At 40.4% G+C, this 23060-nt stretch overlaps 1 protein-coding gene across 1 annotated transcript in view; it reads right to left on the bottom strand.

The window, feature by feature from the left end:
- The window catches only part of GLI3 (GLI family zinc finger 3), a 204521-nt gene that overhangs the window by 126963 nt on the left and 54498 nt on the right, over nt 1-23060 (bottom strand). The window contains exon 3 of the mRNA XM_058833075.1: nt 10020-10262. Coding sequence (XP_058689058.1) covers nt 10020-10262 — 243 coding nt within the window. The remainder of the gene's footprint in view (nt 1-10019; nt 10263-23060) is intronic.

The raw sequence follows: 23060 nt of genomic DNA, 5'->3' as shown, positions 1-23060 counted from the left end.
GAGGAATACTGCTACAACTCCCACCTCTGGTTTCCCACTTTTGCACTCAATTAATTCTGGACTATTTTATAAGTCCTTTTCTTCTAAGTGGCACTGTCAGAAGAAGAAGCAAAATATAGCTAGGCTAGAGCAGATTGCTGCCTGCCAGAAGCACCTCTCAGTTCCCTATGCTGACAAAATAAAAGGGTGTCATTAGTTGCAGTTAGGTGGGATTCATGGAAGCACTATGCAGCAGGATGGAAGCAGAAAGAGAAAGCACCCTTCTTGAGTGCTTTTGAAGCTCCCTAGGAAATCACAGCTGGAAGAATTCAACCAACTATATAAATGGTTACGATTCTGAATCAAACAGCTGAGCTAGACTCTGTGAAAGACTGCAGCAAACAATAAGCAGACATAGAGTCTGAATAATAAGTAAAAAAAAAAGGCATTACATGGAAAACACTGAGCAGACCCTGGCATTTTCTGGAGCCAAGACCTACTGGCACGTGCTGCCAAATAAATGTGGCCTAGAGGCATGCTCAGAAGGAATGTGAAGATAGCTTTTTCCCATCTATAAAACAATTTCCACAACAGGGTATTGTGCTTCAAGACCACAGAGCAATGTCAGGCTAAGCACCAGGCTCCCACTAGGAAAATAGAAAAGTTGTTTCTTAACAGACAGCAGAGCACACCATTTCAGATGAGTGTCCTCCTCAGAGAGTTGTGCCAATACCTTGTGTAACCTTAACAAAGAGTATCCATGTCCACATCACTTCTTAAAGCCAGCCCAGAGGCCACCCCCTCATGGTAAGGCACGACAACCTTGCGTTTTGCCAGCCTCCCGGCACAGTCTCAGCAGAACTGGGCCAACACGCCTCTGGTCCAGCAGGACCTGCTTGCCCAGGCAGCCCCCATGTGTTAAAGCAACACAGGCAACACTCCCACGGGCTATTTACTAAAAAATTCCAGACAGGGAGGCTGGGCACAACACAGAGACACAGCATGCTTTAACCCACCTGTACAGACCACCTTTTCAGAGCAGAATACGCACAAAACTCCCATCTATGGGATGAACCACTACAACAGCTTTTGTCCTCCTTGACTCTGGTTTACAATGCACAAAGGATGAATGGTACTACTAAACGTTGGATGTGCATAAATCTGATAAATAACTACTGAAGAAATGTGCTATCTTCCCACAAGAAGTGGAAATATTTTCACAGGTCAGGATTCTGTGCTTCATTTAGGTTTTTAGTTTATTCTGTGGAATCATATGAAGCCAAATCAGGCCTTTATCCTTCATTTAAAGGGGTTTCCTCCATTTTGCTTTATGTGTTTAAATTAAAAAAAATAAGAAAATTAACCAAAAACTTGTAAGAGTGAAAAAAAGCACAAACCATAGCCATTGCCAGTCTCATGCAATGCAAAGACTTAGATGAGCAGGATATGCATCAGGCTTTCCACATCAAACATCCCAAATACCAGGCAGCTCAATAATTATCTAGAAATGTATGATTACTGCTCCTCTTTTCCCTCCTATTTAAAAGAAAATAAAAATTCCACTCCTATCATAGTGGTAATTAATGTTTTTGATGTCTGGCACCAATTTTACTGTTAACAGCACTGTTAGTTCAGTGGTGTTAATGCCAATTCAAATATTGTCCAGCATGAAGAACAGCTTTGGTGCCAACAGCTTCCTATCACTGTACCATGCTGGCCCATCCCAGTAAAGTGAGAAACCAATGTTTACACATAATATAGGCCTTGATCCAAATTTCAGTCATCCAAGTAACCCAATTCCATTTCTACAACAATGTCTAACAGAAGTCAAGCCAAAAGCTTGTAGTTTTCCTAAGTTGTATCTGTATATAGGCTGGTGAAAAAACCAAAAACACACCAATCAAATTCAGTACCTTTTCACACTAAGGAGTCTGACATGCTGGAATGAAATTTAATTCAACACATTCTAACTCGTTAGTTATTTGCTTCAACACTCAGTATGGTGTTAGACTCAGCCATTACTATAATCAGACATTTATTCTGAAGTATTTCATATGCCATTATTTTTGGCTTATTACCACTGGCTACTTCAATGGGGACTGTAGATGGAGGAATAACAACGTTCAGGTCTTCATCTGCAAAATGGTAACATGGATTCTTGGCAATTATTGTTTTAAACTACAGCTATCATGGAGAACAGGCAAATAAAAGGGTAGAAACTAAGGCAACTGGGGATTATTTTAAAGTTTATTGAAGGCAGCAGTTGTTGATTCATTGAATTCTCTGGGTTCTGGATCAGCATCATTCAACTGTTTGGGAAAAATGATGGCTCAAGGCAGCACTGAAATGTGAAAGGGAAACTAGAATGGGGGACCCTCTATACTACCTTATTCAGTGTGAAGCATGAAAGAAGCATAATTGAGATTAGAAAGTGATTCTGTTATCTGGTGAGCTATCTGTTTTGAACTCCAAAATGCTGCAAGACAATAAAAAAAAAAAAAAGTAAAATCAAAAGACTGTTTAGTAAGTGATAACTCTTACTTTTAAAAGGAAGGATGAAGACGTAAAAACCTGTCCATACATACATTGTCAAGCATATATTGCCTTTCCTGCTGCTGTGTACTCACCTGCACACATGCCAATGACTACACAGCAACACAGCTTTAAAACTCAGCTATGGATACATGGGTATTGAAGATAATACGGCTTCCCTGCACCGGTGGTTGCTGCCTCGCCTGTAAGCTATATTATGAGAAATCAATAAAGGCAGCCAGTGTAAGTCTGACTGAAGGGGTAAGCATGCCTGACATGATCTCCAGACTCAAATGTGATCCACTCAGCAAGCTCAAGAGCCCCAGTTGTAAGTAATTTGAGCAGTGTTTTAATAAGAGTTTGGAGAGTACTGTGTAAACTACCAAGGCTAAGAGGTAAAGAGCCAGACTAAGAGGAAGCTAATTGTGCTGGTAGGTGTGAATAAAAGGAAGTAGAGGCTATGGCTAAGTGGCTCTCCTCCTAAGTACTGAGCTCAATCAACAGGAATAAAGTATCTGCTAGCCATCCTGAAAATGGTTTTGCAACAAAAGCATTTAAATTGTCACAAAATGAAAGGCACTGTTCAACTGTGGACTCCAAAAGGAGGATAGCACTGAGAGACTTCCATGGGACAAGCTGGAAACTGCACTTTGACAACAGGGACCATGCTACCTTTCAAATCCTCCCTTAACAAGTCTATGGCCAACGCCATGCAGAGAGCAGACCCACGGTACCCACACGCTCCCATTACTCCCACTGCCCACCTGAGGCATCCTCTGTGACACAAAGCCCTCCTTCTGTGCCCACACAAGGGCCAGGGGGCAAGAGCAATGAAAAATAGGGCACATCCAGATCTCAAGCACCCAGAATGAAAGAAAATTAACACAAGAGAATCATGACAGAGGAGCATCCTTGTACACATACTCTTCAATCTAATTATTGCTACGGTTTTCTTAACAAAAGCTGAACAATAACAGGAGAGATGATTCCAAAATATCTGAACTTAAATGTTTGTTTTCTAGATTTAGACACAACAACTGAGGATTCTGCTGCCTAAATACAGACACATAGGGCCATCTTAGATCCCTGATATATCTGGACATTCATACAGAGTTAAAAGACATGACCCAGGATGCAGGGGTTAGCCAGGCTGGCACTAAGACCACTTAGGATCCTCATAGGCATGAAAATGGCACTCAAATTCCAATCTCTACTTAGGCAACTAAATTCCCTCTAGTAACACTGACCAGAGAGAGCACCAATGCAAGAGAACCATCTCACATTTTTCCCCACCTTCCAGCTGCTGATACCACAGCAGTTACACTGTAGGCACACAAGATCAGCCCAAATCCACTACAGACCTTCTGTTTTAAAAGCATTGTGACAAATGTCCATGTATCAAGGGATACAACAGCTTTGAAGAAGCTTTTCACTCTCTCCTGATTTAGGGACAGCTGATCTGCCTTGATGCTCAAGAGATGGATTACATTATTTCTTAGCTTTTTCTTCACAGTTCTTAACCATGATGCTGTAGCTCTGAGCAATGAATTCTGCCTCTTTCCATGAAGGCAGTATTCAACAAATACATATGTAAAGCAGCTAAAAAAAACTATATATGGAAAAAACAAATCAAATCCATTAGAGAAGTGTTTTTGCATTTGTCCTACCTTAATCTTCTCTGTTCTTTAAACAAACAAACAAAAAAAAACCAAAAAAAACCAAAAAACCACCACACATAAAACCTCACTCCACAGCTTCCTTAGGTGCACTTGAACACCAAAATAATGAGACATTAATAGAATATTTTTAACATGCTTCTCAAAGCATTTTCAGAACTTTGAAGTCAACAGAATTACAGGGCTAGAAATAATTTCTATAAATTCTTCTTACTTAGAAATAAGAAATCTCAAACATTCTTCCCTACCAAATTAAAAAAACAAAAAACAAAAAAACACTCAAACAAAACACCTAACAAACAAACCCAAAAACCAAAAATAAACAAACCCAACCAAACAAAAAAAAAAAAATACCCAAACCTACAAGATCACCTTCCAATTCCTCAATCACATTACACTTCAAAGCTTTCCAGATACTGGTAGTTCTGGAGTCTGTCTCATGCTGAGGAGAGAAAAAATGCATGAGAAGGAAGAACGTATCTATATACTGTAAATCTACAGGTGCAATTGTTACTTCCAAATGAGACACATCACACAGGGGCAGCAACTCCAAGGCTCTCAGGAGACACTGCTGGTTTCACGGGCCTCCAGAGAAATGGGCAGGAGTACTTGTAATGAGTAATTTCAAAAACAACACAGGAGGTTTGGAAGGCTTCTTGGAGAAGCTATTTCAACTTACAAGCTGCTAAGCTTACAAGGTCTGCAGCACCTTCCTAAATTTCACACTGAAGTTGCCTCTGAGCATTAATTTGAATTTGAGAACAGCGATTTTTTTTGTTGGAGTATATTGAAAAATACTAATATATTTTAGACTTTTAATCCTAAAAATGTTTTTGCAAACACACTAATTTTTTTTAAAGACCCACACTTCAGTTGCTCAGCTGACATGAGCAGTCTGACATTCACTTTTCTAACAGAGGCTTTTTTCCTTGTGAGTTCTATTAAAAGCTTTAGATTTGGCTTTTTTCAACTACTCCTACTTGACAACATTTGGAAACCACCCCATAAATCACTGTCAGTAGAGAGTTTTGTTACTAGAGTGCTTAAGCCTCTCCCCTGCAAAATGCTAGAGTTGAAGTAGGATCCAGATTCTCAGAGGCCAAACACAGTTTGAAATTGAAGAGTGCCTAAATATATTTAAAGACACTGATCCTAAATCTCAACAAGGATTCTCCACTGACATTCTCTTACCACTGTCCAACCAGGCCAGGTAGAAACTCTCCAAAAAAGTTGTCCTGGTCTCCTGCCACCCAAAGATACTGGGAAACTAGAGATGAGATAAGAAAAGTGTCTGCTTTGGGGCTATCCAGAAGTGTTTCAGTTGTCTCTCCTGAGTCCCAAATTATGCCAGGGAAATGAAAAGGGAGGCCACCACCTACGCCTCTGTATGCCCTTTCCATGAGCCCATCTGCTGGTGGTTTTCCATGACCCATCTGGATGGCTCTCACTGTCAAATGTGCCACACATCTCTGGCCACTGTGGTTCAAGAGTCGCTGCCATGAAAAGTCATTGCTTTCCAGTTACTGCATTTTAAAAGTGTTTCCAGTTAACAGTTTCCTTTTTTAGAAATGGAATCCAATTCCCCCTTTTTTTTCCCACAATCCCTTTTCCTTTCCTATGGGGATATGAAGGAAGGGGAATTCTTGTCAACAGAAATTAAAACTAGTAAACGAACAAGTGCACCTAGTGAACCAGCATTGTATTTCTCTTGCTGGGGTCTTTTGTTCATGTTGCAAATTGATTTTGAGGTGACACTAACACCGGGTAATCTAACTTGGGCAGTTATGCAAGGCCCAGTCCTTACAAAGCTAAGTCCAAGAACAGTCAGTGGGAATTCAGGGCAATCAATATTTGTAGGGCTAATCCTATGAAATGTGCAATAAGCAGTTCCCACTTCCCCAGATAGATACAGAAGCTTCAAAACCAGCAAAAAAAATCCTTGGTAAGAAGAGGGGGAAAAAACAAAAACAAAAGGAAAAAGAAAAGGAAAAAAGAAAAAGGAAAAAAAGAATAAAAAAGAAAGGAGTGAGTTCCTACTTTCAGTTAGTGCAGCCTCTTTGAGATGAAGTGATTTACTGCAAAGAAAATCCTGCAAGGGCCATACATTCCTGTATATATAAATTTTTGGATAGGAGCCAAGTGATCTGTCACTGCTTTTTACTTAAGATAATTCTTCAGGTTTTGCTAATTAGGTACTAACAATTCTTTCAGACGAGCTGTGTAACCCAGGGAAGAATATCAACAGTATGTTTTAAATCAAAGTGTTTACATCAGGAATGATTCATTTTTTCCATGAGGAATGACTTGTGAGACAGGCAGTCTTAGCACTGCCATAAATCTACATGAAAATTAAAATTGTGGAACAGAATAACAAAGGCAAGTTGCTATCCCCATCTTCCCTGCCTCAGCCCCAACCCTAGAGATGGAATTTACATTAACAAGGGGCTCCAACTACCACTGGAATTAGTGTCTGAGAAACTCAGGATTTTAAATCCTTTTAAGAAACACTGTGATTAAGGTCGGTAACTCTGCTCTCCTCAACAAAGAAAAGAAGCTAACTCCAGCACTTCTGTCATCTGTTCTAAAGCCTTTTTAAAGAAAAAAGTTTTTAAAAAGTTAAACAAACAGAAACACATACCCCCTTCTTTTGTGGGCTGTGTTTAAATAGTGGTTAAGAAATCCATAACAAAAAAAAAGACAGAAAAGAAAAGTTTCTGGTTTAGGCCTGTGTTTTCCCTTTTATCTGTTGGAGGATAAAAAGCTGTGAGCTGAGCACGGTACTGCACTCACATTCTCAGTTCCTAAATGGTTGAGGGGCTCTCCGACGGTGCAGAAGGGCCAGCTCCATAGCATGTTTCATCCCAGCTGTTTGAAAAGCTGGTTCAGTTGAAACACAACCATTATCTCCACCCACACTCTGCAGGAGAGCAAACTCCCCCTCAATGAGGGATTTATTCCACATTTATGATAACTATTATTACCAACATTTACAACATCAGTCATTTTAATTAGAAAAAAAATTAAAGCAAAAAAGATCCTGCAATGCACAAACAGACACATACATATTCACATGTAAAAATGCAAAGCACTCAAGTTGTTTCTAATAGCTGCAGCTCATGGAAGGGATATGCATTCCACATACAACTGACTTAAACACTCTTTTTCTTTTTTTGAATCATAAAAATATACAGATGTCTTTCTTCTAAAAGATTATTTTCCCTTTCCCTGTGTTACAGGAAGCCTGCCCACACTTTTAAATACAAAGTGGGCATAAACAGAAGCACAAATTAGGTATCTTGAAAAGTCTTTATTTTCCAACCACAGAGAGACTAAGAAATTACTGTGAGTAATTACACATCTGACTATGTTGAATTAAAATGTTTTCTATTCATATGCCCAGCAAAACTGTCAGAAAATTAAGAAAGGAAAACAATGGCATCTCTGGTTCTTTACCTGTTGCTACAGTTTACATTATTCAGCCTTCTTCATACTGACCACTAAAAGTGTCAGTCTGAATACAGTCGACACTGATGAAAGCATATCCTACATATATAAATGATACAACTACCATGAAAATTTCAGTAAGACTGTCTGCTTTCCTATAAATCTAACTAGACATTTGTCTTTTTAGTTGTCTCTCTGTATCACAGCTATTAAAGGTAAATAAAAGCATGATGGCTCTTTTTATGACATTAATAGCTTGAGGGACTTTATGAATCAGTGAATACAAATGTACTACTCATTACAGGAGAGGGAAGCAGGTTTGTCTATCTGATGCTTTCTGACTTAGATTTCTGCTTTAAGATCTTGTTGCTCATTTAAAATTAACTCATCTCCTGTTTCTCTACTGCCGTATGGTGGGTAACTTCTGGTGTTCTCTCAACTTCTGACATCAATGTTTTTCTAGTAGTATAACTAGCTAGCATTAATGGTCACAATACAGACACAGTAGCTTCATTAAATCTTGACAACTCTTGTCAAAAGGTTGAATTTGAGAAAATAAACCAAAATAAACTCATTGTAAACCACTCAGACACATCCTGACTGACCAGATCTTTTTCTTCTGTCTGAACCTTCAGTAATTTCAGCAACATTTTGAACAAGATTTAAGGGGTGATCTGGCAGCTGGTCAGATGGTCAAAATGGCAATCTTTCCCACTAAATTCAGCATAAGGTTTGTTGTTTGTTTGAGGTTTGATTTTGTCACACATTTCATTTCTCCCCAGCTGTACTGCCTACAAACAGAGAAGCTATTTTGCTTCCCAAATAATACTTGCTTGTTCTGATGGGTTTCTTTTAAGCCAGATTTGGGCATTTGTTAACCAGAAGCTAGGAATGGTGCCTCCAGCCCCTGAGGTAATACTTGCACGCACTGCTGTGCATGAGCAGCGTTTGCACTCATGCCTCTCTGGCAGGAGTCTGCCACTGGTGTGCTGCAGCACATGCACCTCAACTGAGAGATGAGTAACTCCCCCTGAGGGTTTGAGCAGGTCTGTACGAGAGCAGGAAAGGAGGGTGTACAAAAACGCACTGACTACACTGAGAAAGTGCTCAAAAGCTTAACTGCAGACTTTTTCCTAAATACTGATCTAAACTATACAGACAACAAGTGTTCATTTTCTCATAATACCTCCATCCTTATTAACAATCAGGCTCTTTTTTTTTTTTTGAAGGAAGGAGGTTGGTGAGACTTAAGGTTGTGCAAGATATACTTTGATCTGCACCCTGATGAGTGAACATTCCCCTTTGCTGCTAGCCCAACTAATGAAGGGATAAAATTAGCTTTTATCCCTGGCACTTTCTTTAGCAAAAAAACATGCACTAATCAGCTGTCCTCACTAATCAGTCGTCTGGCTAATGACCTTTTGCCTTAAAACACTAAAATTTCTGAATGATGTTAAAAAAAACCAGAAAACCAATACAGACTGCACTCTCTTTGTGGGTCTTAAGCCTATCATCTGGAATTGGAGACTGAAAGGTTAAATGGCAAATCTGTATCCTGACTGGGTGATAAATCTATAATCAAAAGGCACAAGCCTTGACACCTCAAGATGTACTTCATTACTACACAACTAAATGATCTTTTTTCTCTTTTTTTGTAAACTAGAAACAGATGAAAAAAAAATTACTTAACTACTTCATCCTTTGCCTGTGGAGAAATTCACTCCACATCTGTGTTCAAGTGTCAGTTAATTTCTTACTTTTTTATTAATGCCTGAACAGGAATTCAGAAGTTGAAACCATTTGCCTTTTTTCCTCCCCCTTACAACTTCAGGGAACTATAGCCGGGAAAGAAAATTGCAAAACCACTCCATCAAGCCTGCATTCTCAAACACACCCATGAATGTCTAAAAAAACCCTCCAAAACAAAACAGAGAGTACCAAAGCACAAAAACAAGCCTTCCAATTCCCCAAATTCTCAGTGTACAGGGCACAGTCCTTCTTCCTCTCAGTAACATACTTTAACATTGTTTTAAAAGAGGGATTTTTAAGGCCTGTTTCATTTTCCTTCTCTGCTTTCTATAATGAGGCCCATTTTTCTTCATGTATTAAGGAGGTGGAGCAAAACAGAACCCTGGATGGCTGAGGAGGATTAGCAACAGATGAGATGTCCCGTGGAAGTCGCTTTGCAGAGGCCTGAAATAATTTCTAGCTGCAGTGCAACTGCACCCTGGTTTTTAACTTCAGGAAAAAGAGACTGCATTTACCACAAACACCACTCCCTCCAGATAAAGCAGTTCTCCCTGGGGACGATGCAAAGTCACAAAATCAGGTTAAATTTGACAGCCTTCCAACTTTGCATCCCCAAATGAGCCAGCAATCAATACTCACGGTAATGAGGGTCCATGTAACCGTTTCGGGGGTCCATGGTAAAGAGCGTCCCGCGGTAAGGTACGGAAGGTTCGGGAAGGTGCGATATAGATCCATGGATCTCCTTCTTGATTAATGAGGCCCTTTCCTCACTCGACGTGGAAGGCTCTTCACTGATCTTGCCGAGGCCTTGCCCACCCTGCGGCTGCATTGTGATCGCGTTCCTTCTCTCTCTGTGATAGGTCTGCCCAGGACTTTCATCCTCTGCAAAAAAATGAGGGAGAAGAAAGAGAGAAGGGAAGAAAAAAGAGAGACACACACTTTTAGCCCATTTATAGCAAATACAATAAAGAAAAGTTCTCCCCCCGCTGCCCTCCTCCTCCTCCCGGTGTAAGTTTGTGACAGGAGGTGCCTGTGTGGCTGTGAGGGATGGCCTGGGGATGCTCGCCCGTTCGGAGCTGGCAGCAGCGGAGCAGTAGATCACCGTCACCCATGCACTGATGCTCCTACCAGCGAGGCTATCAATTGTGCAGGAACAGAGGCTTGCTGTTTCCCTGCCTCTGGGACAAGGAGGCTGGGAGCTCCCTGATGGGGAGTCAAGAAATGATTTCTCACATGGAGAAGAAGATGAACCCCACCAGCTGGGCCTAAATCATGCACAGCCACCCACCACAGCTCTGTAGTTCAGCTCCAGGTCCCTGAGGTTTGCCTGTGTGAGGGGCTGAAACCTTGCAGGGAGGTCAGCAGTGATCAGAACCAAGGTGGGCAACAATAAAATGGGTACAACTGCTCAATATACAGGACCAGCAGCATCAGGCAGGCACAAACAAGGCCACCTGCTCTGACAGTGTCACCATGCTGGTGCCTGTGCAGGATGGCTGAGTACACTCAACCACCTCTTTCTCCCATATCCACACAAACAAAGCCATAAACACTGAATGAACAAGGCAGAAGAAAAAGCAGGGGGAAAAATAATAATAATTAAGTGGGTCAAACCCAAGCCCTTCTTTGGAGTAAGCCTCTAGGCCTGTGGTACCACTTGTAAAGGGAAAAGAGCCTCCTAACCATGGCTCTACCAGTCTTCCCTGCAGACAGCTCCAGGACTAGGCACTAAAACAACCCACCGCTCCCACGTGAATTTTAACTCCTAGGGACTACACACACCCTTCAAAAACCAGACAAAATGGTTCTGCTCCTCAGAATCAAGACACATGTTCCTAAGTATATTTCACACATGCCAAGTGGCAGAGGGGCTTTGCTAGGTACGTTAAGTCTCTAATGTAAATGTTCTCCTCCAGTTGCATTATTGGTTTAAAATAGAGATGTTTCTCTAAACAAGCATGACTGCTTGCTGGCTGTAGTCCTTGGCCAATACCAATGCTCCGGGTACAGCTTTGTCCCAGCAACCACGCTGCACATGCAAACATACACCAATACATCTTGAAGGAGTAGTGATAAAGACTCTTCATTTCAAAGTTGCTCTGCAGTTCTAGAAGTACACAAAGAATCTCAAATTAAATGCTGGGCACAAAAATGGTAACTAGAAAAGGAAATGAAAACACCCTTAGGAAATAAACTAAAGTGCTCTTACTCTACAACCCACACACAAGGAAGAATGATTGACACCAGCCCCAAGATTGCATTTCAGTTGTCAGAGATTTGAGGTCAGGGCTAAGTTTTCACTTGTACCTTTCCCTGGTGTACTTGTTCACAGAGCAAAAGCAGCAGCCAGCAATTCACCAGGTGACTACTTTCAGCAAGCCTGACACCAGTGTAACTCAACCTATGTGCCTTTATACGAATCAGATTAGAAAGAGGCTCTGTACATACAGATACCTGGCCATTATATGAATAAACTAGCTACACCATTGCTTTGAATAAAATGCTAACCAGCTTTTTCCCTGCCTCTTCTCCCCCCAAGTAGCAACAACACAAAACCTCAGCAGCATAGCCTATTGAGCACTTAATTATTTTTCTATCTCCAAGTATTACAGCAACCAAGGTTTGCTGACTTATCAGCATCTTCCAGCAATGGAATTCTTTTTACAGCCAGTAATTCTACATACAGAGCTTTTCCAGGACTGAGTCTGAGGAGAAAGAGTTAATGGAAATAGACAACAACATTACAGAGTTTAAACCCTTTGCCCTTTTCTACTTTTTATTAATATGCACAGGCACTGGTCCCTGCTCTGGATTAGCAGGGTTTAAGGTTTCAACTTTTTACACTGAAGCTGGTTTTAGTTAGAGAACTGCAAATAGAGGACTAAAACTTTAAAACTTATATGAGCTTTTAGAAACCTGCTCGTATAACTAAAAAAAAAATATATATAAATCACCCCAAAGATATATTTTCCATCAGGTTTCTCTTTAGCCAGAGTCTTTTATGTTAAATTTCAACCTAGAGTGAACTTTCACTGATGAGACGTAAATTCCTATAAAAATAGGGTATTACACTCCATTTGAAATTCTGACAGACTCTTAAGTAGAGCAAGCTAACCAGTGCTACAACAGTTCGGAAAGAAGAAAGCTACAGTGATTTGTGGGGCTGTATAATCACTCAGATGATCAGATAGGATTTCAGTTCTTTTACTTTTCCATATAAAGATAGTATTTGTTAAAACTGCCATCCTGGGATACAACAAGAAGCTGACATCTGACTGCGGGCTCCACTTTCATACTTTTATTCTTAAAACATGCATATGTCATGAATCAAGGTACTAGTGACTGTTATGGAAAAGGCTGATTTTTCGAATTGCTGAATGAAATTCAAAACCTACTTTCAATAACTTAGAAATGAAAGGAAAAATATGGTTTGTTTTAATAAGCTTTTCCCTTTTTTAGTTACTTGAGAAATAAAGAAAGCAATACTAGTTTTCCTTCTGCATCAACAATCTCCCTCCTCATTATGAAGTCCTTACCATGTGCCATTACAACTCAAAAGTGTCTGTATGTCTTCCGCCACCCAAAAATTGCCCCAGAACTATTTAACTGAACATGATGGCATTTTTGCAATAATAATAATAAGGCTTATTAATTGGCCAAACAGCTCGCTAAGCATTGCCTTCCCACCACTGGCTTGCTTGTGATAGGGGGCAGATGAGAGACTGGACAGCACCCACACTCCAGGACACTAAGAGCCAAGCAGTTTGCAGGAGTTCCCCCGGCGCCGAGCAGGAAACTCCTCTTGCAATAATGCTGCCGACTCTCACGGCAGGCGAGCCACTCCAGTGTGCCAAAAGGGGGAAGCTGTCTAATCTTGTTCTGGTTCAACTGAAGCGTTCAATAAAGTTTCAAGAGTAAGTGCGGGCAAAGCGTGCCAGGCCAAATTATTGACAGAAACACACTGTCCACCATGGCAACAAGTGGGATTCTAAAGCAAAAATGTAAGCAAGCAGCCCACTTCTCCAGCAGCATCTGCCAAAGGAGTTTTACAGCCAAATAAGCGAGAGCTGTTCTGTTACCGCTCTGCTCATGTTTCAGATGTGGTCAGCTTTGGGGTCAAAAGAAACATCTGATTTATTAAAATGTTGCAGAGAGACAAATGCCTAAGTGAAAGATGAAGTTGGTGGCAACCCACGAACTCCAGTATAATTCCTCACACCTTTTGCCAGTGTAAGAGGGAAGGGTTAAATAAGAAAAGAAAAAAGCAATCATGCCCAAGAGCAATCTGCATAAGCTTCTCTTTCTTCACATACACCCTTTCTCTGACTTAACAAGCCAATAGCCAAAGACACATGTTAGAAGTGCCCAGTCTTGAATGATCACATTAATCCAGGATTCTCACATCCACTGAGAAATATCTGATTTAGTCCTGCTATTTTGATCAGAAGCCAATTTTATTAGAAGCGCTGAGCACCTCACTTAATGGAGCACCTCTCACTCAATCAAAAAGCTTTCTCAAAAAACTCACACTGGACAGCATGCCTGAATAAACACACTTTTAATTGCACAGCTAATTTACTCAGACAGTTTAAAAAAAACCAGCACAAGTCAAACCCTAATGCAAAAATCCTTTAAACTTTCTTTACCTGTTGAACTTTTTTGCTTTTTTTTACCATAGACCAAGACAAAGTAGAAGCTATTTTACTTTAAACCACCTGAAGTCAACGACTTACAAAAAAGTTAAAATCTACTGATAGAGCACACTAAAAGTCAATCCCAACACACTTCAGAGACACCCCTGCTTAAAAAAGAGAACACCAGCCCAGTTACATCTCTTAATATATTAAGTTTCATCACCATATCTCTGCCTGCAACTTCCAGAGAGCATTACTATCTCATGAGAGATCTGACAGCACTTCAGCTGAGTAAGAGAAAAAACAAGGTACTTACAACTCAGTCCAAGCGACCCTGGCTGATGTTCCCTCTAAGCTCTTCTCTTCTCTTGACCAAAATTCTCTGGCTACCAGGACATGGGCATTCCTCCCTCTTTTCCTCTCTCTCCTTTCTCTCTCCCCCCTCCACCCCCATCTCCCTCCCTCTCTCTCAGAGGCAGTGCTTCTCCCATTAGAGGAATTAAAAGTGGTTGGTGCCATGCTAAATTTAACAAGCTCATTAGTATTCTTCCTGTGTGCTTCCTAGTGAACTCTCCCTATTCAAGCGGCTCTCTCTAGCTGAGGGGTCAGGCGGCTAATCATTAAATCAAACTAATGTCACCCTATCACAATCAGCCTAAGAGAAGGAGGGTTTATTATTTCAGTTTATGCTAAATAAACGGTTTTACAAATGGTCTCCAAGCAAGGTCAACAGCAGCTTCAATTACAAGACAAACTTAACAAGAGTTGCTATAAACCAAGTGCTCCATATTGACCTAAGCACAAGCTCGGCTCTGCATATTGCCACTAGCAGGATTGTACAGGAATGCATATTGTAAAATAAAGGAAAGGGTAATCTTTTCTTTGCCAGAATTTGTGACTGCACAGAGACTGCTCATTCACCTCTCCCCAACCAGATTGCTGCTCAGCTCAATTCACCCCACACAAAGGCTGAAGACCAGACCTCAATGGACCGAGTGAAACATGTTCAAAACTAGGCTCTCTATTGTGACTGAATTTCTTAACATCTTTTCAAAAAGCGGAGAATGCCTTGAGGCTAAAGGAAGAAACAGGCTAATGGTGAATTGGGAATACTGAGCAAATTTCAGAGCCCTTTCCTCCTAGCTTTTGAGGTTGAAAGCAAGCTCTTTCCTTTCAAGTTTCAAAGTCCTTTTTCCTCCCGCAGTGTCACAGAAGGATTTGAAAAGAAGGTAATTGTGCTCACAGTCCCCCTGATCAGAGCTTACGTCCTATTTCTGGTATTTCAGAATACTTCTTGCAATAATGGTGCATATAGCTCAATCCCTTAACCGTCCTGCACTCTGCAATTGCTCATTAAATGAACAATTGCTGGTATAAAATGCCTTTTATGTTCAAGGTCTGGATATAAGATAAGCATTCTAGTACTCTAAATTTGGTTTACTAAGGAAACTCTCCATCATTAAATTACAAAACTGAAGTCAGAATATCAGTCTTTCCCAGAAAAGTAGCATTTTAGATACTGTGAGCCAAAAGGAAGGGGGAAGGTGGAATGTAAAAAAGATTGACTACTTAGATTCTAAACAGAACAGATTCCCCTAAGTAAGAAAGCAATTTCCTTCCCATTTAAGAAAGTCTAAGTTTTTGTCACCTGATATTTTCTTCCTAGAAATGACGCAATAGAGCAATTGCCAGGCTCATTAGGACACCTGTACCTGCACCTTCTTGCATACACACACTTTTCACTACTCTCTGACCACCTTAAGAGCAATGTCGGAGGAAACAGATCTGCAGGATTGTGCCAGTCTTTAAAAACAGTATATGTTGTAAGCAAAATTTTGGTTTGGGTGAGTACAATAGTTTAAATTGGACATTCTTGGTCCCAAGTCTGCCATTTGCCTGCATTTGGAGCAATAAGCACTCTGGAAATTCTAACACAGATATGAAGGACGACGCCCATTAATTGGTTTTAAAAATAGACTCCAATCACACCAGAGGCTACACAATCTGCTAAATAACAATACTGTATGTACTTTATTTGCAATGCTTAAGCATACCTTATACAAGACCTTTGTGCTCATGAATAACATACATTATCTGAGCTTACCACTGAAAAGGTATAGATTTCTATTCCCACTTGCAATGAATTTTTAGCTTAGTTATTTCTTTATCCTATGTAGAGTATTTTACAATAATTGATTTATAATCTTCGGAATATGAATACACAGCTCTTTTGTAGTTTTGTTTGTTTGTTTTAAAAAACACGTTGTACTTTTTTGTTGTCAACTTTAGCTTTCATTGGAAGAAAAAGGATTTATCAATGAAGGAGAGAGGGGACCCAATCCCTATAATACCTACCTAATACTCCATGCACACTCTATTATTTTCCTCCAGTGACACATACATTCATTTTTGCTGCATCTGCTGCACAGCTCAGTTCATCTCCTTTTTTGACAGTACAGAGCAGGACAGAACACAGTGCATCAATACAGTGCCTATGACTTTGGAAACAGAGCCTGATCACGCCTTCCTTTGGGTCAGTGGAGGAGTTCCCACTGACCTGGACAAGACAAAACTGGGCCTGTACAGAGTTCACACCACTCCAACACTAAACCAGCAAAGCATTGTTATCAGGAGAACATCGCTCACAGCCTTTTCCAAATGTGTGAGTAACTCTTCCTCAAGACAAATGGGGAGCCCGAGAATGGCACAAAGCAGCTTAAAAAAGGTAAACTTTTTCAGACCCCTAAATCAGAGAGAGCCTTGTTGGTAGCAATGTCTTTATCTCAATTTATCTCAGTCCAGATGACTTTACAGTGCTTGCTACCTCTCCAGCCACTCCCAACTAAAACCAACTGGCAGTAGCTGAACAGACATACAGGAAATTATATAAAATAACACCTTTAAAATTTCATACAAGCAAATACCTACGGTATTTAACTGGGAGTCTGCATCTACAAATCCCTGCATCAGACCTATAGGAAAATGCTAAAATTCTCATATAAGCTGAAAAAATCCTATTTAGGAAACACAAGAGATACCTACACACCAAGGCAGAGTGCTGTGTAAACCTCCTTGTCAGTCCCAGGACTCAGCCTCAGATGATGGACAAAGAGGGCAGGAGGCAGGGCTGGGCTGCCTTACACATGATCCTGCATCTCACTGATCATGCAGGACATGTGGAAGAAAAAGGAGTAACATTTGGGCATGTGCCTGAAGTTACTGACCTGACATTTGAGCCATCCCGCTCTCTTCAATGACTTCAGAACAAGCTGCCGAAGTTGCTTGCCGTGAACCAGATTTCCGCAGTATCCTGTTGGCCAAGCTTGCCTCGAGCTGCCCAGCTGAACCACCACCTAGCCAAGATGTGGAGCCTGAACCCGTGCGATGCCCAGCCACAGCCCCAACCTGCAGGGCTGAGACTCTCTGGGAACCTAATGGAGGGATGAATTCTCTGCAACTTGCAGGGTCAGCCTCCGAAGAAGCGGGAGCCTAACTTCTGAACAAGCCCTCTCGCAGCCCGCTTCCACACGGGCTTTAAAATAACAAAAACAAACAATTTAAATCAAAACAGCTGAAAGCCATTTTCTCCCTTCCCCAGTACAGGGCTACATGTTTCTCTTATGGCAGACAGTGGATTACTGCGGTGATACTTAACACCGCTGGCGAGTGCAGCCCCCAGCACTCTGGTTTAGGTGTTAGTGACGACACTGACTGCGGCAGGAGAAACACTAAACCCTGCGCCTAGGTACCAAGCAGGTGGCAAGATTTTAAATTTACCTTTGTGGCGCCTACAAGGCCCAAATTTTGCTTGCTTTACTCATACTGAAATTCTGGGGATTCAGTGAATCTACTTCTGCAAGTAGAGCAAGATGGATTCATGCCCAGCATCAGAAATGCTCCAACCATTGGGCACAAATAGTCTGTCTGGAAAATGCACTGAAGATGTTGGTTAGCACGTGGAATTTTCTATCATTAGCTTGATGAGAAAGGGGCTCTGGGTAGTACCAGTGCTTTGCAGTTCCAGTGGACAAGAAAAAAAAGAAAGCCATAATGCAGAAAACATTTGGAGGTAGAATTAATTGGCAAAATTAACATGTAGCCTGCCATTTCTCCTTTTAAATTTGCAGAACTAGAAGGCAGTCAAAAGCATTTCCTTTTCTTGGCATAATAAATTCTATGTTTTGATTTTGCTACTTGAGGACTGGGAAACTCAAATGAGAAAAAAAATTTCTTTCAAGAACAAACTTTTTCATTTCCCCTTTCAAAAAACTGTTCTACCCTTCAAAATTCAGCAAAGACTGCAAATTACTGTGCAACAGCCTAAGCAAACTAGAACATTTGCTCAAGGACTGCTGATCAGGGCTAAAACTCAAGCTATGCACGTTCAGAATATCTTCAGGATCACTGCCCTTCTCCAACATCTAGACTGTTCAAAGAGGCAAGAGAGTCAAATATAACTAAGACAACAACAGACATTGGTATCTGACCTTTGGCAACTATTTCTCAGAAGGAAAAAGCTCCTCAGCCTATTGTAAAACTCTCAAAAGGATCCTGATTTAAAAACATTATGAAGATCCTTCCATTAGCCAGTTATTAGACTGTTAGTCATTGCTTACTTTGAGCGGGCTAATTAGTTACATCAAAGGCGCTACAATGAATTCCCAGGAGGGTTTTGGGGGGCATATACTTCTCAACCATCTAATAGCACGTTTATGCCTATCTGTGGGTAACTGCCTCATTTCACTCAGACACTGGGGGACATATTCTGTGCTGTCACTTTCTACCAAGCCAGCAGCAAGACCAGGCCTTAAAGCCATTCGAAGCCTGATATAAATTTGATTAGCCATGCTTAAAAGCCACAAAAGAGTGAAAGAGGAGTTATAAACCCTTTGGTGCACCGTCTCCTTTTGCAGCATCTACAGCACATTAACCTCAAAAGAATAAAAAAAAACAGTTATTTATAGTGTTTCATATGAACAGAATTATATTTCTTCCTTTTTTCCTTGGGTTGGTTCAAACTGCTAAATGGAATCATTAGCAAATCACTAAGCGGTTTGCAACAACCCAGGCAACCCTTCAGTTCAGATGGCAGATATCACCTATTTAGTTGTGAAATTTACTTATTGCTGCATCCTTTTGCACAATTGCAGTAAGACTTTTGTTTCCATTACATCCCTGTACTTCTGGTCTCTGAAAAATACCAGTTGTTTAAAAATATGTTATGGGTAACTCTGCCCTGATTTACAGTGGCTGCAATCTCCCAACAATGATTTCACCCAAGTTTTCTAAGGGCAAAATCTGGATGCCACCTACATTTCTCTGTGCAGATGTGTATGTACTTCTGCACACAAAAGTGTGGTCACAGGCACCCACAAATTCAGCTCCACCTGACATTCCATAAAATCCAACCAACTGCGGATGCGTGATACATGATGTCCGCAAATAAGTGTCCACACAGGCAGACTGGACATGTGAATGTAGAAATGAGCCTTTTCACAGTCCTCACAAGTAGTCTAAAAAATTCAAAAGAATGCTGCAAAACAGTCATAAGATTTACAGCAAAAGATGTTTTCAAACAAAGTAAAACTGTCAAGCCCTGTACCCTAAATGATTTGATGCTTTGAATGATCTTCTGGACATCAGTGCACTACTTTAGAGCAGCAGAGATACTAATCCACAGATATTGCACAATATTCCTTTTATCAACACTGCTTCTCTACCAGGAATATATTCTGAAGGCACCATCTGTTTACCTCTAAAGTTAAAGCTCAGGAGCTTTCTCCAATGCCTGGAGACACTTCTTACAACAGGAAAAACTCTCCTTAAGCCTTAGTAAGATCTTGACCTTCCCAAAGACAAATCTGTTTTTTCTCCACTCTGCTCATTTTCTTCTCAGTTTTCTCCCCTAAAGAAGATGTACAAGCTGTGGCAGAGATGCATACTGCCACACTCTCATAGTTCCTGCCTCCACATTCTAGTCATCAAAAATACTGCTAACAGCCACAGCAAGCAGCCTGGGTCCCAGGATGGATGCATGCGAGTGGGCAAGAAGGGATGGAGATTGGAGAGCCTGGAAGGAAAGGACAAAGCAAATTCTTCATACCATGATTTCCCCTCCCATCACCTAAGGGACAGAATCTTCTCAAAAGCTTTGGATCTTTGGACGAATGGAGCTGAAGAATTAAGACAACTGACTACTACTCACTAGCTTCCTTGTCAGTGCCTCCTTCTTCCCTTCATCACTTCTACTGCACAGTTCTTGCCAGGTTTTCCAGCCTCTAGTAGGGCCTGCCAGCCCTGCCTGCTACATTCAAGAAGAGACAAGAAAGCCTGAGACACACCAGCTTTTTCCAGCTTCTCAACACAACCCCACAGGGGGTGGAACTGAATGCCAACAAGACCACTTCATGGATGAAAACAAGTTGATGTTTAATGTTTTCCATTGAGCTTCAGGGATGAGCAAAACTGGTTTTGAGACTTTGCTTTTTTGATTACTTATGCATTTGTCTTTTAATGATGGATAACAGGTTCTAAAAGACAGTGGAATATTGGCATCAAGCTTTTACTGTTAAACTGCATACATGTACTTAGGTGCTTAAAACTGCCTTAAGCAATACTTTATATTTCCATTTATCAAAATGCAATGGGCACCTGAGATCATAAAGACAGCCAACTTAGAAAAACACTCCGATGTTCACAAAGAAAATGGTAGAACAATTTAAAACAGCACCCTCCTCCTACTACAGTAGCCATGTAAGCTCAAAAAGGGCATTTTTAAATTGCTAATCAGGTTCTGCTGGTTTCATCTGTGCACAATCTGGCAAAAGGAGATTTCAATGTTTCCTTATTATTTTTTTCATTTGTATTCTTGGCTACCTACATTCTCAGGCAACATCCATTTCAAAGAAAAATAAACTAAGTTTCATCCCTCAAAAGCATAAAATAAGCATGATTTGTATGGAAGGAAGGCTGGGGAAGGGAAAGGGAATCATCTGCAAAGTTCATTTGGCTATATACAAAGAAAAATAGAAAAAAAAAATCAGCATGCAATACCCAGCAGTATAATCAGCTCCATTACTCCTGTGTGCTGCAGAGGAAAACTGTAACCAACACAACGTTGTCTTCTTCACTCATCAAATGCATAAAATACTGATAACTGATTTCATAAGAGAAAAAAGATTTTTATACAGCAAATAAGCACAGTGTGATTGAAGGATTCAAGGTCCATTTGATTTATATACAGAAACATCCACTTAGATTTGAAGGCAAAATGTGTTGAAGAGTTAACCCAAAGCTGCCCTACAAATCACCATGCATATTAAATGTTCCAGTTCCAGAAAAAAAGTGTGCCTCCCATTTCTATGACGTCAAATGCTTGTCCACAACTTGCACAACTTGTCCACAAATACAAAACTGTTGACTAATAACTATTTACTACGTCCCTCAGAAGGAAAGGGAAAAAAAAAAAGAAATAAAGAAAATACAAAAAACCACACAAAACTAGAAACCAGAAGAAAACTAATAAATCAACATTCAAGGTGTTATTGCTGTGAATTCAGTAGGCCTACCCCATCCAGACCCCTGTTATTCTTCCAGCAGCAGAGAAATCTCAATCAAAATGCTCTGCTTCCCCATCTCATACCAACTACCTTAAGTGCTGAATCATGGCTTTTAATAAACATCCTGAATTATTGAATAAATGTACCAGTATCTCACCAGGTTGCTAAATAGTCAAAGAAGTTTTTTATCCAAATAGGAGCTATGTTCATTCTTCCCCAGTGCAGGACAGAAGTTCCATCTTGCTGTCACGAACAACAATTCATTTTTTCCTTTATAGACCATAGCCTTTTGGCTACGGTTTCTAAAGGAAATACAGACACCTCCCACATCATACTGTCAAATTAATCAAATTAAGAATAATACTTTTATGCTAATCTCATTGTTCTTACCAGTTTTACCACAAGTCTTCTAAACATGAAAACTAGAAGACAACCTGTAGTCTAGATACTTCCAGGTACATCTACAGCTATTCATGACTGTTGTGAACTGTGCCACAATCATTTGTTGTATTAACACATCCTCCTTGCAGAGGGTATGAGACTTAACACATTTGTCCTATAAAATTCAATTAGCCATTTCACATGCACCAGAGTTGTAACATCAAAACCAGCTAGCTTTAAAGAAGAAATTCCCATTAGAAATCATAGTTTTTTCATGGCAAAAAGACTGACAGTCCACAGCCTTCTCACAGCAGAATGCATATTGGACTTGCATGTTGCAACTCCTTTCTAAAGACTAGAAAAAAAATCTTTTCCAGAGCAGTAAGGTTACCACTGTCAGCTACACTGAACGACATACTTCCCTCTCTTTCAGGTCTTATCTTCAAAAATCATGGAAACAAAGATGTAAACTTGGACATTAAAGAGTGTTAACATCAAAGTATATACACTACTTTTGATATTAACCAAAGCCTTGAACCAGCAATCTAACTGGCACAAATCAGGGGTGTCTACGTAATTTCAGAAACAGCTGAACTGAGCTCTGTGCCGTGGCCTGCATTTGCTCACCAACTTTTCAAAGCACAGTATCCCTGTATGTTTTTGCAACTACCTGCCAATCAAGAAAGCAGCAGGAATCTAAATTCGCTTCTTGGCATTTTCACCATTTATCTGTCCACATTTCTTAACATACGAAGTTTTCTCTTTCTTTCTTTTCCTTCAATACATTTAAAAAGTTTTGACATCTCCATCCGGAGATTGAATTTCTGTGCATTGGATAAAGTCATGGCCCATATAAGATCCCTGCCCTTCAGCTTACATAAAAATTACTGTATATCACGATTCCACTGAAAAAAAAGAATATACAACTGCATAAAGATTTATGTAAATAGATGTCAATAATAGATTAACATTTGTGAATTATCTCACCTGTATTCCCCCATCCTCCCACCCATTCCATCTATTATCATATATATCACTCTTATGAGTCTGCATATCCCAACAGAGTTTCAAATTGTCTCATCAAAGAAGTAAAAAAAGATGTTTAT

This window comes from Poecile atricapillus, chromosome 2, assembly GCF_030490865.1.
Source record: "Poecile atricapillus isolate bPoeAtr1 chromosome 2, bPoeAtr1.hap1, whole genome shotgun sequence".
In the NCBI taxonomy this organism is placed as follows: domain Eukaryota; kingdom Metazoa; phylum Chordata; class Aves; order Passeriformes; family Paridae; genus Poecile; species Poecile atricapillus.
Note: the sequence above shows the minus strand (reverse complement) of the source record. Positions and strands in the feature narration are given on the sequence as shown.